Source organism: Urocampus carinirostris, chromosome 5 (assembly GCF_059441175.1).
Source record: "Urocampus carinirostris isolate Australia breed hairy pipefish chromosome 5, RoL_Ucar_1.0, whole genome shotgun sequence".
Classification (NCBI taxonomy): domain Eukaryota; kingdom Metazoa; phylum Chordata; class Actinopteri; order Syngnathiformes; family Syngnathidae; genus Urocampus; species Urocampus carinirostris.
The window spans coordinates 33,887,916-33,907,797 of NC_142353.1; the positions used below are offsets into that span (position 1 = coordinate 33,887,916).

Here is a 19,882-nt window from a genome sequence, read left to right on the forward strand (position 1 = left end):
GATTTTCCTCGTATATATGCATGTTTCGTCCATTAAAATATTATGGCAAAATGTTCACATTTTGGGTGATTTATGCGTATGTTTGACATTATACACAGGGTACAGCAAGAGGTAGAGGACTTGTCTTGGGATCAAGAGGTCACAGGTTCGATTCCTGGCTCCCCAGTGCAACAATTTCAAGCAATTACAATCACCTAACATATCATTCAAGCACTTTTTAATCTTTGAAAACACAAAATTAAAATTCAAGCATTTTTAAGGATTTCAAGCACCTGTAAGAACATGAACATGGGCAAAAAAATTGAGAAGCTTATAAGATGGTGTCTGTTTTTTTGGAACGAATGATAGAGACTTAATTCCTAACCATCATATGTTGTTACACGCAGGGGGTAGAGTGCTCGTCTTGGGATTAAGAGGTCGCAGGTTTGATTCCTGGCTCCTCCGTGCTATATGTCTAAGTGTCCTTGGGCAAGACACTGAATGCCCCTAATAAGCAGGCAGGCCTTGCATGGCTGACTCCCTATTGGTGTGTGAGTGTGTGTGTGAATGGGTAAGTGTGAAGCACATGGTAAAGCGCTTTGGGAGGTCTGCATTGACTAGAAAAGCGCTACATAAATGCAGACCATTTACCATTTATATTTGTTTTAGGCAATATATTTTGGTATTAGTTGGTAAATTGCTACTGGTTTGTCTCTGGTTAGCAAGTGAGTGTACATTACCATTTACTGTTGCCCTTGTCATTCCATTAAACAAAAGTGTGTCTTTAATGATGTGATTATATTTTGCTCACAAAAATTCTCGAATGTTTTCTGTACTTGGCTTGAGTTAGTTTCGGTACCTTGTTGTTCTGCATATCCTTGTTGGCGCCATTCTTGAGCAGCACGATGGCAGCTGCCACGTTGTTCACAGCAGCCGCCCAGTGTAACGCTGACTTTCCTAAGACCAACACACCATTTTAAAACAAAAAATTATCGAGTTTCCTTTATAAATGAGAGTTTAAAATGAACTACCGAAATCATCGATGGCATTGACATCAGCATGGCAGTTGATGAGTTCGTCCACCATGTCCTCCACCGCCAACCGGGCGGCCAAGATGAGCGGAGTTGTCCCATCGTTCATGCGGGCATCCAAGTCGGTGGCACGGTTTCTTATGAGAATCTGAACACATTGGGTGACCCCACCCCCAAAAACATTTCACATTACATGCTTTTAAAATGTATATATAGGGGTATCTCTTCACATAAGCTTCATTTGTTACAAGATTGTGCTTGTATCTTCAACTGCTCGTCTAACAAGATAATTTTTCTGTTATGAAATTATTGACAACTAATTTATCCATTCCCGGTCTCCACGAAGCAAAACTAGGCAGTTGGGCTACCTCAGTGTGTGGAGAAAGATCTGAACAAAGCCAGTCCGGGCGTCTAATGGTGATTTATCATACTGAAATCGTTCCCAGAGACTTGATACTTACTTTTTAAAATAAAACAAACAAAAAACATTCATAAGTTCTGGCACTCAGGGACCAAATAAGCATATTTAAGTAATGACACTAAATGAGTTCATGTTCTCCACTATCCCAACATGAAGTCAGGACTGACCTGGAAGACCCCCTGGGCGTCGGCAGCAACAGCAGCATGCAGCGGAGTCCTGCCCATGTTGTCCGGAATGTTAGCGTCCGCGCTGGCCTCCAGCAGCCGCTTGGCGGCGTCGGAGCGTGCGTAGCGTGCGGCCAAGTGCAGCGCCGTCTCGCCGGTGCGGTCAGTCTGGTTGTGCAGGCTGGCGCCCTGGTAGATGAAGTCGTTGATGAGGTTGGCCGAGGAGTCTTCTTCTTCCTCGCTGTTGCCCGTCTCCAGGCCGCCGCCGCTGCAGGACGCAATCATCAGCGGTGTAAATCCGTCTAAGGCGAGCGGGAAAAAAAAGCCCAAAAAAAAAAGAAAATTGGAAAAAACTGTATTCAAAATATGACACTTTAGATTCAGGCACTGTTAATCTTCTTGTTAATGATTAGCGCGAAGTTTGATATGCATTTATAAGCTAACATATGAAGGATTTTATACATTTTACTATTAAGGATTTTATACGATTAAATACAAGTTGCATTTAACGAGTGCAATGAAGATTTTCACTGAGTGAGCTTCAGGTCACGCCGTTCCAAATGCGGAATGTTTTGGCTGGGGAATTTTGATAACAGGACTCTGACGAAGGACGTCAGGCATTGTTTTGATAAACGCTCAGTGTTGTTTTGAGTTTTTCAGACATCGAGGCGAGGGGGTGGACTCCACGTGGGTTTTTTTCCTGGCACGCCCTTGGGAGGAGCCAGCACACCAGCTGCGGAAAAAGCGTGGGCGGAGGAAGAAAGGAGGAAGATCGAGAGAGAAAATCGAGAGAGGGGGCTTGACGGAGACTCGAGCGACACTAATTCGGCTAATTCAATGGAGTTCACTTAGTTAAATTATTTTACAAATTAAATCTGCCCCCGTGTGGAAATGCCGGTCTCTTGTCCATCTTTTCACATCAAGAAACGAGCAGGCAATGTTAGGTGAATGAAGGTTGTGTTTGGTTAATGGAGTCAGATAACTAATTTGAACAGTTTGGTAAACGGTACATTTTAATAAATAAATCCTACCACATTATTATTATTATTATTACGTTGTTACCAAGTTGTAATTATTAGAGGTTATAATAGGCTCAGTGAAACACTTAACATCATGCCAATTAGTTTCCTGTGATAACACGATTTCTTTCACCATGGCGTTCGCATTCTCTCAGGCGACTGTGTTCCTGTGGAGGTGCACGAAACGTCATCCTTCTCTGACCAATTAATGATGATGGGATTTAACAACAAGCTCTGTTAAAAAGCTGCCTATTCCTATTTGTCTCGACTCTCACCACACCACTTTACAATGCCTACACGCCATAAGGGGCCGCCTACACACACTCATTCGCCGGATACAGGAAGCAACACTAGCAAGTGGGGGCATCCTTGGTGTGTGGACATCGATCTGAACATAGCCTGCCAGCTGTAATCATTGCCAGAGGCTTAATTCTTACTGATGAGCAGTGCCAAACTCTTTCCAATAGTTTTTTAAGATAAGACAAGAAAAACACATTTTTTTGTTTTGGTACTCGAGGGCAATGCTTCCGAAAACGTTATGAATACATTATGACGTGGAATTAGCTCATGTGAGTGATTTGTTTAAAGATTTGTAGGGTGGCCCGTTCTTTTTCCCCCATTCATGCATCGCAGCAAAACAGCTTTACAAAAAAAAAAAGTGAAAGTCTCCCCTGCACAGGAATGAGGAAATAGGTGTTCACTTCAAAGCAAAGGCCGATCGAGCCGAGCAACAAACAAATCGAATAAAGGATTTCGATCGAGGCTTCGGGGCCACTTCAGAAGAAAAGTAAAGCTGGGTGGGGGTACGATGGTGAAAAGATGACGGTGCGCACAACAACCACTTAGACGGACTTTCCGCCTCTTCAAAAGGAATCAAGGGCCCAAGATCCCGTTGAATTTATCGATCTTAGATCATTGATCGGCAACAAGGGGGGTGAAAAAAAGTGTGTTGGCAAGTTGTTAACCCCATCACTTTGATTTTTCCTCGCTTCTCTTCCGGGGTTTTCAGAGTGTATAGCGGTACAGTAAGTTGAATAGTTCGACCACAAAAAAAATCTTTGAAGGAGAATGAGCAGCAGAGTAAATCCATCTGATTCATTTGGTATTTGAAAGAATAGTTGAAAGAGAATCAATTCTATAAGATTGCCCTGCCAGTGTATACTGTCACGACCGGTACAAGCAGGGGACCCAAATGCGTAACGTTTCACACAATGCTTTATTAAAGGATCGGGGAAGTCAGGGCGAGAGGAAGAAGACAGCAATCTGGTGCTCGCTGGGCAGGAGGAGTGGACCAGAAAAATTCTTAGCCCCGAGCATTCCATGTAGAAAACCTGGCCAACGCCTCGTCATAATGCCTGCGTTTTCTGCCATTGCAAGCAGATAGAAAACTTCGCTCAGAGCAGGAAAACGCTTTTGTAGAGAGGGTCCCTATCTTTAGCTCATATGTTGCGCGTTACAATAACCTCCTGAAAACCATTGAAGAAGAACCACCATCCTGTCATAGGAGCAATCACAAAAACACAGGTACTGATATTTAGTATTTTAATCTACGAAATTATCAATATGAGTATTACTAATCATTACACTTGAATTATATCGGATATTCGGTCAGTTTAGTTGCCGATATGATACCTTAAAATAGTATGACACTGGCATCGGAACAATTATTATTATTTATTATTTATAGGTTAATTAGATCAGGGGTGTCAAGTATACGGCCCACGGGCTGGATCGGGCCTGCCAGGCCGCAAGACACTGAAAGCCGCAAGAGAAAAATGAGCTGCAGCTTGAAATAAGTCCACTTGATGTCACCAATACCAGGTGCCATTTCCTAACCAATTCTAGCTGTATATCTTTCTCTCTTTCTCTTTGTTTTCTCTATTTCTCACTCTTTCTGGCTCTCTATTCCCCCTCTCTTTGTTTATCTCCTCTTTTTATATCTTTCCCTCTCGTTTTTGCCTTTCATCTTCTCTTTCTTTTTCGCTCTTTTTCTCTTCTCTTTCTATCCCTCTCCATTTTCCCTCGAAATATCTCGCATTACCTCTCCTTCCTCTTTTCTTTACCTGCCCTTCCTCTTAACCTCTCTTTATCTCTCTTTATTTCTTTATCTATTTATCTTTCTCTTTTACCCCTTCTTTCTCTCCTTCTGTGTCACTCTCTTTTTCTATATTTCAAGTTCTTTCTTTTCCCCACACTTTTTCCCTTGTTGTTTCTCTTTCTCCATTTACTTATCTCTTTCTCATTTTCCCTCCCTTTCCCTCAGTCTCTCGTTTCCCTCCCTTCCCCTCAGTCTCTCGTTGTTTCTCTGCCTTCCCTTCAGTCTCTCGTTGTTTCTCTCTCTCTCTCTCTCTCTCTTTCTTTACATCTCTTTCTTTCTCTCTTACTCTTGAATTTACTGATGCGGCCCCCGTGAGAGTCTTTTTTGTGGCATGTGGCCCCCGAGTTCAAACAAGTTTGACACCCCTGAATTAAATGATGAACAGATTGTATGTTTTTGTATTGAACTCCTGTCTCGTTTACCATGCTTTGTGTGTACTAGGTTCTGCTAGTGTATTTAGGATTCAATCATTTACAAGGGCACACATCCATCATGGATCTAGCCTTTTGATTTTGCTCTAAAAATGCACCCGATTGATGGTTTGAATTTAAAATGTACACAATTTTCTTGCAGGGGCGCATGCCTCTGAACACCTCTAGACTGTCCATCCACCCGGTTCTCACAAAATCCAACGAGAAGCACTGATAAGGTCATCTCCCTTTTATTCACTTTCCCATTTTTAGTCCAAATTGCTCAGAGATGTCCAGGTTGGAAAATGGAGGCCCGTTACTGGCGCAACGATTAATCTGATGGGGAATCAGCATCCGCCCACTGCACCCCTCCCTTCTCCCCAACGCCTTCATCCAAACTCTCCAGGCGTTGCCTGCTTTGAAGAAGATCCCTCGCCTGCAGCAACTCCCACTTGCACACTGAGGCAAATCACACACTGGCAACGTGAGGGAAGCACAAGACACGATGATCGGCACATCGGGTTATGTTAGATGAGCGGTTAAGAATTTCTTTTAATTGTTGAGGCTGCTTTACGTGAGTGAAGGATTAAATAGATCGTAAAAACTAACATGCAGGCTTCGTACAACCTTTCCTGGCCAAATTCAAGACATTTTCAAGGACTTTCCAAGACAATTTTCCAATTTCTCTAGTACCATTAAAAAGAAATCCGGCGTGAATCAAGTATTTTGCAGAGCCACAATTAAGTATCCCGTTTTTAATCTTGTGTGTGCATTTATCAAGACATTATTTTAAGATCTTGGTTAAATCGTGACTATATTTGTTTTTGAGACTAATCTCTTCTCATTAAGGTGTTAAGTAAAAATGGGTAATATGTACAAAGCAGTGAAAACGAATTTCCCCCATCCTTATTCCCTTACAACTTCTATTCCCATTACAGATTAAATTGCACATTTCATAGTGCCCTGTTTAGGTGTAGCAAGCACCTGTCCTCTTGGGCACCACCCATGCCTCATAGGAAAATGCCATACAAACTAATGCCAGCTGTCCTTAATCATGAGGGAAGAAATGCAATTGCAAAGCAAAGCCACCAGAAAGGATTTTTGGCATCGTTTTTTAGGCAGATTTGTGGAGAAACATGGCAATGATTTCAAGCATTTACAAGCACCTAACACATCATTCATGCACTTTTTAATCCTTGAAAACACAACATTAAAATTCAAGCATTTTCAAGGATTTTAAGCACCTGTAAGAACATGAACATAGGCAAAACATTTGAGAAGCTTATTAGATGGTGTCTGTTTTTTTTTCAACAGATGATAGAGACTTCATCATATGAGATCATATGTTGTTACACGCCTAGGACTGTGAAATAGCTTGCAATTAACCAAGAACAGTTTCAATCAATCGGAAGTATGAAAATAATCCGACAAGTCTGTTTTTTTCCTCAAACAATGCAAGAATGCTTTAAGGCGGACTTTTTTGGGGGGGGAATCCTTCTGTATTGTGTGTTTTGGAGTAAATATTTTATGCAGTTGGATTCACTGGACTTTCATGATTGTAACCAAACCATATTTCTGGGGAATCGTATCATGGGCAGACTCCCACGAGATGTTATAGGTGAGCTATGCCGGCTTTTTAGTTTTCAGGTATCTTGTTTCAGACTGATCAAGATGTTTACAGATGGTTAAATTAACCACGATAACGGAGAGATTCCTGTTTTTGAATTTCATCCTAATTAGGGGAAATAGGCGGAGGGTCCTCTACCTGGCCCCCGCACGTTGACGTCCACGCAGTCGCTGTCAATCTCGCCTTGGGGGGGCGTAGGGGCCACGGAAGGTACGCGAAGGTCGGCCGCGTCCAGGTGTTGCTGGGTCCACTGCCGGTTGTCTTTGCGCTCTCCGGCATCCAGGACCGCCTTCTCCTCAAACTGCTGGAGGAGATAAAATTAACAAGCTGTATAAAGTTAAGCTCAACAGTATGTATGCTAGCTTTATGAAAATATAAACAGTAAAACTCAGTTAGTAGGCATTCAAAAGGATCGGGAAGATTTTCAGGATTATGTGAGTGTCTGGATTAGCGGATGTCAGTTATTTTTATAAACCTTGACCTCAAAATTATATTTAGTAGAAAATACATGAATCACTCATCTGGTTTAGATTGAACATGAATTCGCGTGTTTACATTCACACAGATAAAAGGAGAATAAGCCGTGAGATCTCTCGTCTTCATGCCAGTGTGATCGTTACAGTATTGTCCATCCATCCATTATCTGCACTGTTTATCCTCAGTAGGGTCACGGGGGTGCTGGAGCCCATCCCAGCTATCTTTGGGCAGTGGGCAGGGGACACCCTCAACTGGTTGCCAGCCAGTCACAGATACAGACAACTCACTTGCTCATTCACAGCTAGGGACAGCTTGGACCCGTCAATTAACCTGGAATGCATGTTTTTGGAGTGTGGGAAGAAAACCGGAGTGCCCGGAGGAAATCCATTTAAGCACGGGGAGAACATGCAAACTCAGCACAGGTAGGCTGGTAGCTGGATGTGATTGCCTGACCTCAGAACTGTGCCACGGACGTGATAACCACTCACCCACCGTGCCACTTATCAAGACATATGATTTTTAAATCTTTAAGCAAATCACGAATAGTCTTGTTTTTGTATCAAATCTCTCACCACGCAGCAAGTTTTTCCCATTATAATTTACTGCTGGTAAACAGTACCATAATTTTTTTGCATGGCCATTATAAGTTTGCAAATTTGATACAATATCCTTGCACTAATACACATTTAGTGCATGTAGGACAATGCCATACAAATTAATGGCAGCTGCCATTAATCACGAGTTAAGAAGAAATGCAATGGCAAAGCCAAGCAACCATAGTGCATCATCGGTGTTATTTTTTAAGCAGACTTGTTTTCGTTTTCTTGGTTTAATGTGAGGTCTTTTGAGTCGACACTGCTGAGAAACATGGCGACAATTTCAAGCATTTACAAGCACTTTTCAATCCTGTAAAACACAACATTAAAATTCAAGCATTTTCAACGATTTCAAGAACACGTAAGAACCATGTGTCAGCTGATTTTTTTACTTCATTATTTCATTCATTCCCCAAAAATTAGATTAATTTGAAATAATAAAAACAGTCTTGTTTTGCAAGTAAGAGTGAAAACAGCTCAAGACGTTTTTGGCGGACGGCTTACCTTGGAGCGTTTTCCGTCCGAAGCGTCGTCTTCTCGGAGGTTGTTGTTGCCGACGTCCATGAGCAAAATGTCTGAGGGATTTTTTAGCGGCCTGCAATGAATGACACAAGATTCAGGTGAAAGCGTTCCTTTTTTTGTATTTCTTCAGAGTAGCCCCCTAATTATGAAAACACACGCACTCGAAAGTCATTGATTATCACCCGCGCCCACCTTTTCCGTTTCAAGTCAAACCCATCCGTCAATCACCATTTTGGGTATTTTACAATTCCACATTTAATATAATTGAATTTAATCCCCCGAATGGATAATACCTACAATTTCACAGTGTCAATATTTTATTACCCTCCCACAATTCTACACATATCCAAACCATTTCAAATGATTGTTTAGCTCATTCAAACAGGAAACTTTAAAGTCCACATATTAATTTGACAACTATATTTTCCACATTTTTCACCATTCCCATCGACATCAACTTGCAAATGTTTGACTTGTTTGAGACTATCGAACAATCGCATTCAGTTTCAGAGTAAAACTGTGAAAATATATACATTGTGACTTGTTTTGGGGATTTTGTCACTTTTAAATGTTGTTAGACTTCGTTTCATTGCATGGTTACAATGCACCACAGACCTTGCACTTTTATAACTTGGGCCAGACTCTAAGCACTACGTACTACATATTAATACAGTATATATATATATATATATATATATATATATATATATATATATATATATATATATATATTTATATGCATGCTGCCTTTTGTCCTGATAGTATCTTATATTTTCCTCTCTTTAAAGTCTTTACTACATATTTGGAGTACCATGTCTAATCTTGTTACATACAATGTTTCACAACAATAATATAAATAACAATAAAGACAATTCAATTGAATTCTTTTTTGATTAAAAACCCTTTCCAATTGAAAAACACATACAATTAATCTTCGGTATGAATTCCCACATTTGACTCATTTAACTCTCACGGTTGCCAAATTTCACACTCCCATATTTAAGACATTTTATAAATCAAGCTTTTCTGTGTTAAGTTTTAAGGACAAAATAAAAAATTAGCCGATTCTACAGTTTTAACTACAATGTAGGCTAAATGAGCATTTTTAATGGATTCACCCCTTTCTCCAAATTTCTTGAATTTGTACTTAAAGTCCTGAGCAGCTAAAATCTCGACTCATCCACCGGAAATTATGCTCTAATTTTCTTATTTTTTTATATTTTCTAGTACAAATAAGAAAACAAAATGTCCCATTAGCTAAAAAAATATCACAGAAAGTACATGATAAATGCAAATTAAACCAAAAAGTATTCACGTTGAAGATTAAAAGAGTTATTTTTCCAAATGTGAATGAGAAATGAAACATTTATGAATTATATGATTGATTTCACAAATGTTCCTATGCGGACCGCCTTAGACACGGCATACGTCAAGTCAGTGATCCAGCTCCGGCCAAATACGCTGAAAATATATCTTGGGTAAAAGTCTTTATCAGATTACTATTTTTTTCTTTTTATATACAAATTATCTGCTCGTGAGTTGGAAAATGCAAATACAAATATTCATTAAAATGATTAATAATTAATACTTAAAGAATTTTCATTAAACACCCTGTACAATTTTTACAAAATAATATAAAAATGTGAAAACATTTTCTGATCAGGCAAGTGGCGAATAATATTTCTCATTAATAATTGTAATTCTTAGCTGCCATCTTCCATATCAACACATTTTGCAAATTTTAGGTTCAAAATGCAGCAAAATCAAATCATTTTATGAAAACCATGAGACATTACTTCTTTATTTTTGAATCAAATTGCCTTTTTTGTCATGGTATCAACGTTGTGAAACATTCTATGCAATGAGGTTAGACATGGCACTCCAGGGTATACATGTAATAAAGAATTTAAAGAGGAAAAATAGGATAAAAACTGTCAGGATGAATAGAAAAAAGTCGTGCTTAGAGACTAGTTGTAATAATAGTGCAATAAAAGTCAAGTCAAGTTAGGTTTATTTGTATAGCCCTTAATCACAATTTCTCTCAGAAGGCTGCACGGTAACAGTAGCGCAATGAAAGTAGTGCAATAACATTAAGCAGCAACAGAAATTCCAAAGAAGTAGCACACACTTCAACAATTCCATCAATTACACAGTATGTAAACTCTACCGAAACTAAGTTAGTGAAATCGTACCCAAAAATCCGCACCGCTCGCCCAAGATAAAAACGATCTGAAAGTCACTTACTTCAATACCACCGAATCCTCCCCGACGGGTTCGCGTCTTCTCTTTTTGCTGGGCTCGGTGGTCTTGAAGCCTTCGGGGAGCCAGAGGCGCCCGTGCTCGTGCCGGCGCTTGCGGGCGGCCACCATGCCGACTGCAACGATACCAAGCGCGGCCAAACTGCCTACCACCAGGTAGAGCGGGAGCAGTTCCTGTGGCGGCTGCGGCTCGGCGCCACCTGCCGGGAAAAGGCACATGGTCACGGGACCGAGGACCGATCTGAAGTGAGCGCGCCCCCAACTCTTGCTTCTACTATCCTGTAATAATCGCAATTGCAAAGAATGGGGCGTGCTTAAAAGAAGGATGAAGTTGGGGTGGGGGTTATAACTACCACCCTTCCTACGTCCCTTTTCAACACAGGGTATCGAGAGACAACTTTACCATTTCTTCTTTAAGAGAAAAAAGAGGAAAAAGGAGGAGGGGGTGGGATTAATGAACTTCAAATTACTGCACGCGCTTTAAGCTGTAAAGACGGAGGATTTATTAGGATTTTCCAGATAACAAAGACTCCCAACTTCTAGCACACTCCGATCAATTTTTCCCCTTCTCTTTCCCCCCCTCCTCTACTAACGATTTTGAAATGATAAACTCCCCTCCCCAACCGAAAGCCTTAAGTCCTGGTATTACATCCGGCGAGGTGAAGGTTGCAGCACCGGCCCGACTCGAGCTGTGCGTGCACGTGCGCATATAAAAAAAATAGAAAGCAAGGGATGGCAAGCTTCTATGAGTTGATTTGCAGCAATTAAGCATTTTGGAGCCTGAAGCCAACGGATTTAAGAGCAGCCAGGAAACAGGATTGATTGATCGCCACTGCATTTGTTCAGGGCCGCATAACAAATACGCAATCAAAGAGCAGAGGGGTGAGGACCTGACCGGGGTGGGCGAGTGCTGTGGATTTCCATCTATTTCACGCGTTCGCCCCCGCACGTGTCCCACCTGTGCATGCGCTAAGGGTTCCACGGCCAAATTCAAGCACTTTTTAATGACTTTCCAATTATTTTATTTTGCATGTACATTCATCAAAACTTATTTATAAATCTTGAGAAAATCGTGAATACATTTTTTATTAGACAAATCTTTCCCTATATTGTCATGATTACCGATGTGAATCACCTGTGCCATTTGGCGCCAACTGCCGCGGGTTCTGATTGGCTCAATGTCAGTATTTGAACCCAGTCCTGTCAATCCCCTGTTGTCAGTCTGTCTGCGAACCTCAGTGAATACTAGGCAAGCCTTTTTTGATCCTGACTCCCACCTGTCCCGTTTTTGCTCTCCTGTCCCGGCTACCGACCCTGTTTTTTCCGTCTCTGACACCGTCACCGCTCGCTACGGAAGATCCACTTCCACGTTCGGAGCACAATCCGAATACAAGAGCGACTTGCCGCCCGCGTCCAGCGAACACCGGATCGTGGGCGCACCCCTTTCTTTTTCCTCCAATAAAACTTGTGAGAAACGTAACGCAAATGGGTCCTGTTTTCGTTCTAGTCCTGACATATATAGGTGTTGGGTAAAAATGATGGTAATATGTAGCCTACATTTTCAGTTCCTGTTACAATTTACCACTGAGAAATACTGCCTTCATTTTGTACATGGCCCATAAAAAATGTCCATAATTGATATGCAATCCTTGCACTAATACATACCACATCATTCCATTGATCATTTCATAAAATGGACTGGACTGCCAACACAGAAGCTCTGTGCAGGAAAGGACAAAGCCAACTGTACTTCCTCAGAAGGCTGGCGTCCTTCAACAACTGCAAATATCTCCTGCAGATGTTCTATCAAACTATTGTGGCGAGCGCCCTCTTCTATGCAGCAGTGTTTTAGGGAGGCAGCACTAAGTAGAAGGATAACTCACGTCTGAATAAACTGGTGAGGAAGGAGGGCTCGGTTGTGGGCACAGAGCTTGACAGCCTGACAACTGTGGCTGAGAGACGGGTACTGAACAAGCTGCTGTCAATCATGGGCAATTCATTACATCCACGACACAGCATCATTTCCAAACAGAAGAGCAGCTTCAGCGACAGACTGCTATCACAGTCTTGTTCCACGAACAGACTGAGGAGATCTTTTCTTCCTCATGCCATGATTCTCTTTAACTCCACCCGGGGGAGTAAAAGCCCACATTAAACCCTAAATCTCACATTATTAGTGTCTATATTTTTAACATTATTTAAATGCTTTTTACTCTACATGCTATATTGTGTATTTTTTGTATTCTATAATCTCTCATTTTATTTCTTAACATGAGGATACTGCTGGAAATGTGAATTTCCCCTATGGGGATGAATAAAGTATCTATCCATTCATCCATCCATGCATCCATCCTTCATTGTTCACTGTTTAGGTGTATGTAGCAAACAGTTAGCAAACAAGAAGTCATCCCTGTGAATTACCTTTCATATGACTGGAGAGAGCTGACTTCTATTTAGCGTTCTTACAGCTTAAGGCAGGTTAAATTCAAGACCTTTTAAGACGTTGTTAATGCATTTTGAAATTAAATCTAAGACCAAGTCGACAAAAACACAAGTGAAACTATCGAAACTCCACTTGAATTAGGGGCAAAGTAAGTCAAGTCAAGTCATGTTTATTTGTATACCCCTTAATCACAAAGAATCTCAAAGGGCTGCACAGACCACAGATTATTGCAAACCACAGACTATTATTAGACATCCCCTGATCTAAAACCTACATGAGGGTAAGGAAAAACTCCAAAAAATGATGAAACCTTGAGGTAATCCCCTTTCCAGGATGACCAGGCTGCAACGGATGTTGCAATAACAAATAATACACAGATATTGTCAACATGAAATATAGGTTATTCATATGCAATAGAATGGAAGTGTGTTTTAAGCCTAGATTCAAACAGTTCCACTGAGGTTGCAAATCGGATCTCAGGGGGAAGAGCATTCCACAGCAAAACTACAACAAATGTTTATTTTAATTCTTTATAAATCACATTTTGGTCTATTTGGTTGGTTTGGTTGGGTCCTTTAACCACTAGGGTCGTAGGGGGCACCATTTCCTGTGGTGTGTCTTGGGCAACATATTTTCCACCCGGTCTCGAAAATCAAAAGTATCTTATAAATCTTATATATCCCAATGTGTGCCCGTGTGCTAGGATATGACTTATAGGGTCCAAAACAACTGAACTAATTTTAGTGAAAATTTACAGTTGTACTTTCGGTCTCCACAGGTGACTTAAGCTAGATTTTGTGTCAATAAACACCAATAAAAACAATAAACTTCTGCTTTCATGTGGTCTCAAATGCTCTCTGGTGGCCTAGTTGGGTACTGGAGCTATCGATCACTGACCACTGCAAGCAGCCAAATCCAATCTTGTAAAAGACACTTTAAATTAAGGCGTTTTCTAAAAAGCACTCTACAAGATATGTAATTCAGTCCTACTAATTATACAACAGGGCTAATGTTTACTCACTGTAAACAGCTTCAATGGTGTACGGAACGTCCAGTTTCCCACTTGAGGCCATTGCACCAAGGAAGGCGGCAGCTTCGGTGGTGCTCTGGAAGCATTCGCTGGACTGCTGGACGCACTGACGGTTGTCCACTTCTAAATGGACGATGGATCTATCGAGCAAAGAGATTTAATTGAGTTATTGTCATAATTGTGGTGATAGGAATGATTTTGACTACTGTATTTTCCAGACTGTAAGGCGCACCCAAAAACCCAAAATTGGCCTAAAATTTGAACATGCACCTTACAATAAGGTGCGACTTATGTGCGGACAAAATTGGAGGATCTGCACCAAATTGGTGCAATTTTTCATTAGTCAATACATTTTGGCGCTGACCACAATTGCATATTAATGGTGGCAATGGGGATTAAACCGGATAGTAATGGCAAGAGCACCGTATCTTAACCGCCAGGCCGCTAGGGACAAGGTTGGTGGTTCACAATTGCATAACATTGGATGCAACAGAATTCAAACCCTGATCGCGGCAGGGAGAGCTAGGAATCCAATGCGCTCGACCCTTAAGGATACAAACGACACATTAAAAGGTATTAAGTCAATAATCACACTGAATAAAATAATTATCAAACTACTTTTGGTCACAGTACCAGATATGATAGACAAATTGAAAAACAGAAAGGCATTACTAATCGGTATAAAATTTAGTTTCTGTTTTATCAGATCAAACTAAACATTGTAAGTGACAACGATTTTGAATATGTGCGGCCATGCGTTTACTTATGTCTTTCAGGACAACCAAATTACTTCCTACAATGCCTCTCTCTTCATTCAGTTTAGAACTACCAAATTACTTGCCAGAATGATTTTCTCTTCATTTAGTTCAAAATCGTGTGTAATTCGTAATCACTTTGCGTGTCAGCGATACAATACAGAGAGCTCTCGATACTTTGTGCCTCGGTTATAGCTGGTTCACTAATTTTCAGATTTTCAATTGAATGCTCATTGATATTAACGAATTGTTCCTTGCGGTCAACAGAGCACACAGGCCAGATTGTAGGTGTGTGCATTGGGTGGGTGCAACTGACTGTGCGCGACTGCGATTGGCTGCTGTATGCAGGCGCACAAGTCAATGTCTTCACACGTACCTCAAACGCAACTGATTTTTACTTTTCGCAAGTGGTTATGGTCCCCATTACCTGCAAAAACAGAGGGATCTCTGTACTGTATTCCAGTGGTCCATTCCCATTTCTGTACCACGGACCAGTTAAATGCAAGACAATATTCTCGGGGCTCGGGCTAATTATTACATCAACAATATGGTACCATGACTAAAAATACTGTGATGATAAGATAAAACCTATTATGGTGTCTGTATCCCTAGTGGTCTAGTGTTTAGGATCTAGCATCCTACTAGTTCGATTCCCATTGCATCTTATGTTATACAATTGTGATCAATGATCTATTGCAAATGATCAATAAATGCACAAAGGCAGTACTATTTTTTTGTGCAACCCTTATTTTAGTGTTAAATCCATGTATGTGCCTCATATATGAATAAAATATCACAAAATACTAATTTGGGGTGTGTGCTTCATTATCCAGTGCACCTTTAAGTGCGGAGAATACGGTTATTCTAATATGCTACTTGACTTCATTTAAGTGTGACAACTTCCTGCATCCGTAAAGAAATGTCATACCCTTTAATCTGCAGTGGATCCAACTCTCTTTTTGTCCAGCGGGGTCCAGATACGCTCCTCTTGATCACATCCAGCACCTTGCCCGGCACGTGTGACCACGAATCCACTGAACGCTTGACGTTGAACTTTTTCAGTTCCTGCTCACTGCCGTAGTAGGGGTACACCATAGTCTCGCCTGCCATATCCGTCCGGAACACCACATTGGTGCGCAGGACACGGCTGAGCTCTCGCAAGAAGCCAAACGAGTTGTTGAGGAGTTGATCTGGCTCGATGAGGACAACTACCACCAGCTGGCCGAGGGCTAGCTTCTCTGGCATGCTGTTGGCGCAATCTAAGCCGTCCCACTCGCACTCAGCGTTGTTGCAGCCCTGGTCGCAGTGGCCATCGGCGTAGTGGTCTTTGCAATACAGGTCGTACAGGGGGCTAAAAATGAGACCGCACAAAATCAAGAGAGGGCAATAATAGTGGTTACAGTGGAAGACATTTACATTAAAAATGTGCACTGCAATTATTCTTCTTAACGCCCCTACAAGCCACCATTTTATTGCTAAATTTCAGTCACCAGTGGGTTTGAATAAATATCACTTATCAACACCAACATATCACTCAGAATTCATGCACTATTTTCATTTTTATACTAGAAAAACAAGTGGAAACAATATTCTGGGTTCCTACACCATTTTCAAGGCCAAATTTAAGCTCTTTTTAAGAACTTCAAAGTCTATTTTCCAATCTCTCCAGGACCATTAAATGAAGAGATCCGGTGTGAATCATGTATTTTGCAGAGGTACGATACATCTGCGATTTGCATATGCGATTTTTTATCTTGCGTGTGCATTTATCAAGACATATAATTTTTAGATCTTGAGTAAATCGTAAATTTTGGGATTTGAAAAATACGAATGTAAATATTTTCGAAACGAATCTCTCCCCGTCTATGTGTTTGGTAAAAAATACAGTAATATGTAGCTTACATTTTACGTTGCAGAAAGTTCTTCCCATTACAATTTACAACTGGAAAACGCTACTTTAATTTTTTGCATGGCCCTTCATAAAAGTCAATAATTGATAAATCATCCTTCCATTGATACACATTTTATAGTGCATTGTTGAGGTGCAGCATGCACCTGTACTCTTGGGCACTACACGTAGGGGGCAATAAAGCCTTATAGGACAATGCCATACAAACTAATGCCACCTTCCGTTAATCACAAGGGAAGAAGAAATGGGAAAGCTAAGCAACCAGAGAGCAGTGTCGGCGTTATTTTGTGCGGAATTTTTGAGAAACATTTTAACAATTTTAAGCATTAACCAGCACCCAAAATTCAAGCACATTTCAATCCCTGAAAACACAAAAATAAAATTCAATCATTTTCAAAGATTTCCCGCACCTGCATGAACCCTTGAACATTGTGAATACGTTATTGTTTCCCTGGCAGATAATTTAGCTAATTGTAAGCATATTTTACAAAAAATAACATGTTAAAATCTACTAAAACTAGATAAAAACAAGTGAAAATTGTAAAAATGACATTAAATTACCCAACTTATTTAAAAGACTCTTAAAGCATGGCTGGCACAAATAATTATTTCTATTAAAGAGACATAGATGAGAAGAACTTTATGCTTTCATTATACATTATTCATTATACTAGCCAAGTGCTACAGCTATGCTAACAACTCCCTTAAGCCACCCCCTGCTGAACTTTGCTAGTCACCAACTCCAGATCCATTACCCATAAAACGGATGACTACTGGAGCTACAACCTGTGGCAAACCGCGAAATTTGTGACATTCATCGCAAAGACTTGGCTGAATTTGAAATTACTTGATGCCAGTGTGCAGCTAGCCAGCCGCTCTCGGAATCATTTTCTTACTCTGAAAGGAGAAGCCCTTCAATTTCCTTAAATTTTTGCATTATGACAATAAAGACTATTTATTCAACTTCAATTATGTGTTCCGTGTATTTATTTGTAGATCAATAGTTGTTATTTTGTTACAGTTCTACACTCTCAGTCAGTAATGACGTTATCTTGAGGTAAGTTTGCCCCGTTGGAGGTTTTATGAAGGTGTAATGCTATTTCTCGAATTTTCTATTTTGCTGGTGGTTCTGGTTAACCGTGATAAGCGAGGGATCTCTATTCTCAAATCTGGGGGCAACTTATATGCAGAAATTAGGTGGTGTGTCAAGCAGCAATGAATGGTAAACACAGCGTGGGGAACAATAATTATCACAATCGTGCAGATAATGAAGGTCAAGTTGATTGTTAAGAAAAAGAAGTAATTAAATACTCACTTGCATTGCCCTTCCATATTCTGGCAGTCGAACCCATCATACAGGCATCCGGCATTGTCACACTGCGAGTCGCACTTGCCATCGTTGAAATAGCGCCAACACTGAAGCGAAGTCGAGCAGTTCTTCCACGGGTCATTAAAGTTGAGCGAGCAGTCGCCGTTGTCCCAGCCGCAAGCGTGGTTGTTGCACAGCACGTCACACACCTGGTTGTGTTTGCGGTCTTCGCACAGAGGGATTTCGCAGGCTTCATCGGCAGTCGAGAGCGGAGGCGGTGCCATGTCACTGCCAGGCCCGCCTGGGGAGCTGTAGTCAAGGATGTGGCACCATACTCCGTTGAAGTTGGCGGGGCAGATGCAGCGGTAGTAAGGCGCCTTGGTGGTATCCTCGCACGTGCCCGAGTTGTAGCAGGGCTGGGATTTGCACCTGCTTTCGCTGGGGTGCTGGCACTCGGGCCCCGTGAAGGAGGCCGTGCACAGACACTTGGGACTCTTTTGGCCCGAGATGCAAGTGCCGCCGTTGTGGCATTGGAGGCTGCCGCAAGCATGGGTCTTGTATTCACACGTGGAGCCGCTGAATCCCTGATGAGAAAAGAGTCACTGTCAGTAACGATGGTGGCGGGCTGTTCTGAATACATGACTTCTCAATTGATAGTTCTTATCGAGTAATCTACATCTGAGGACCCATGTAAGGCAGCCATACTGGATAGAAGTAAGTTTAGGTCAGGGGTGGCCAACCCGGTGCTCAAGAGCTGCATGTCCTGCATGTTTTTGGAGTTTCCTTGCTCAAATACAGGTGAGTCCAATTACCCGAGTCATTATCAAGCTCCCACAAAGCTTGCAAACAATCTTAAAATTTGCATCACCTGAGTTGGAGAAGAGAAACCTCCAAAACATGCAGGACATGCGGCTCTTGAGGACCGGGTTGGCTACCCCTTGTCTAGGTCAGTATTATTCTGATTGAAGTTCAAAATATGGCATTAAAACCCTAGTTTGGCTGCCGTTAAACGTCCCAGGCTGAGTTAAGAGGACAAATGTTCACTGACGTACAAACAGGACCCATACGCTATAGAAAAGCGTGTGGTGAGGGGTTAGAGTTTAAATAAGGCGGTCTGTGGGATTCTTTGCTTTCATTGGAGCTCATTTAAGGTGGCAAATGGTAAAATACTTTTTTCTAGGGTTTATGGTCAATGAATGGAGCATTGCAAATGTGGTTCTTGCTCTGGCCTTCACTCACAAGGTAACAGTACTTAACAATATATTGTAGTGTCACAAAAAACAATACCTTATACATTCTTCTTTCGTTTGGACATACAACAAAACTAGTGTATACCCGTGAGAACATCAAACCGCGTCTAGTGGACCCCTCCAATATGGCCTACTGTATACATTCGGGAGTGCTTTTAACTTCATACGAAAACGAAGAATTAGAAGCTATTACATAGTTTGTCAGACTTTAGTCTCATATCAAGCTGAACTGTCCTGGCAGGTGCAAACTTGTGAATGTAAATATTAGCTAGTAGGTACTGGCAATCGGACCCCGGCCTATTGCTAATGCTAACACGAAACAGCTTAGTTTTGGTTGTTGCGTTTCCTTACAAAAAAAATATATCAGAAGTATACCTTGATACGTTTCTTCACTAGTAGTACATCAAGTATAATCTCCCTAATGTTCCAGTACACTTACAAAAATTAAGAAAGCAAAATGCAAATATGCATGGCAAACACCGTAACTGCAAAACAATCACAGTGGTAATACAAGGTGGATGACGGTCTGGCACCTCATACTTTGAACAAACACTTAAAATATGTTGTTTTTGTCGGTTAAAGTG

The 19,882-nt window shown here is 41.2% G+C and overlaps 1 protein-coding gene across 1 annotated transcript in view; it reads right to left on the reverse strand.

Annotated features, from left to right (window-relative positions):
- The window catches only part of LOC148366103 (neurogenic locus notch homolog protein 1-like), a 96,618-nt gene that overhangs the window by 4,161 nt on the left and 72,575 nt on the right, over positions 1–19,882 (reverse strand). The window contains exons 25-33 of the mRNA XM_088336526.1: positions 18,055–18,632; positions 15,759–16,181; positions 14,067–14,215; positions 10,589–10,802; positions 8,327–8,417; positions 6,888–7,053; positions 1,599–1,897; positions 1,011–1,158; positions 839–936 (exon numbers count right to left, since the gene is read on the reverse strand). Coding sequence (XP_088192652.1) covers positions 839–936; positions 1,011–1,158; positions 1,599–1,897; positions 6,888–7,053; positions 8,327–8,417; positions 10,589–10,802; positions 14,067–14,215; positions 15,759–16,181; positions 18,055–18,632 — 2,166 coding nt within the window. The remainder of the gene's footprint in view (positions 1–838; positions 937–1,010; positions 1,159–1,598; positions 1,898–6,887; positions 7,054–8,326; positions 8,418–10,588; positions 10,803–14,066; positions 14,216–15,758; positions 16,182–18,054; positions 18,633–19,882) is intronic.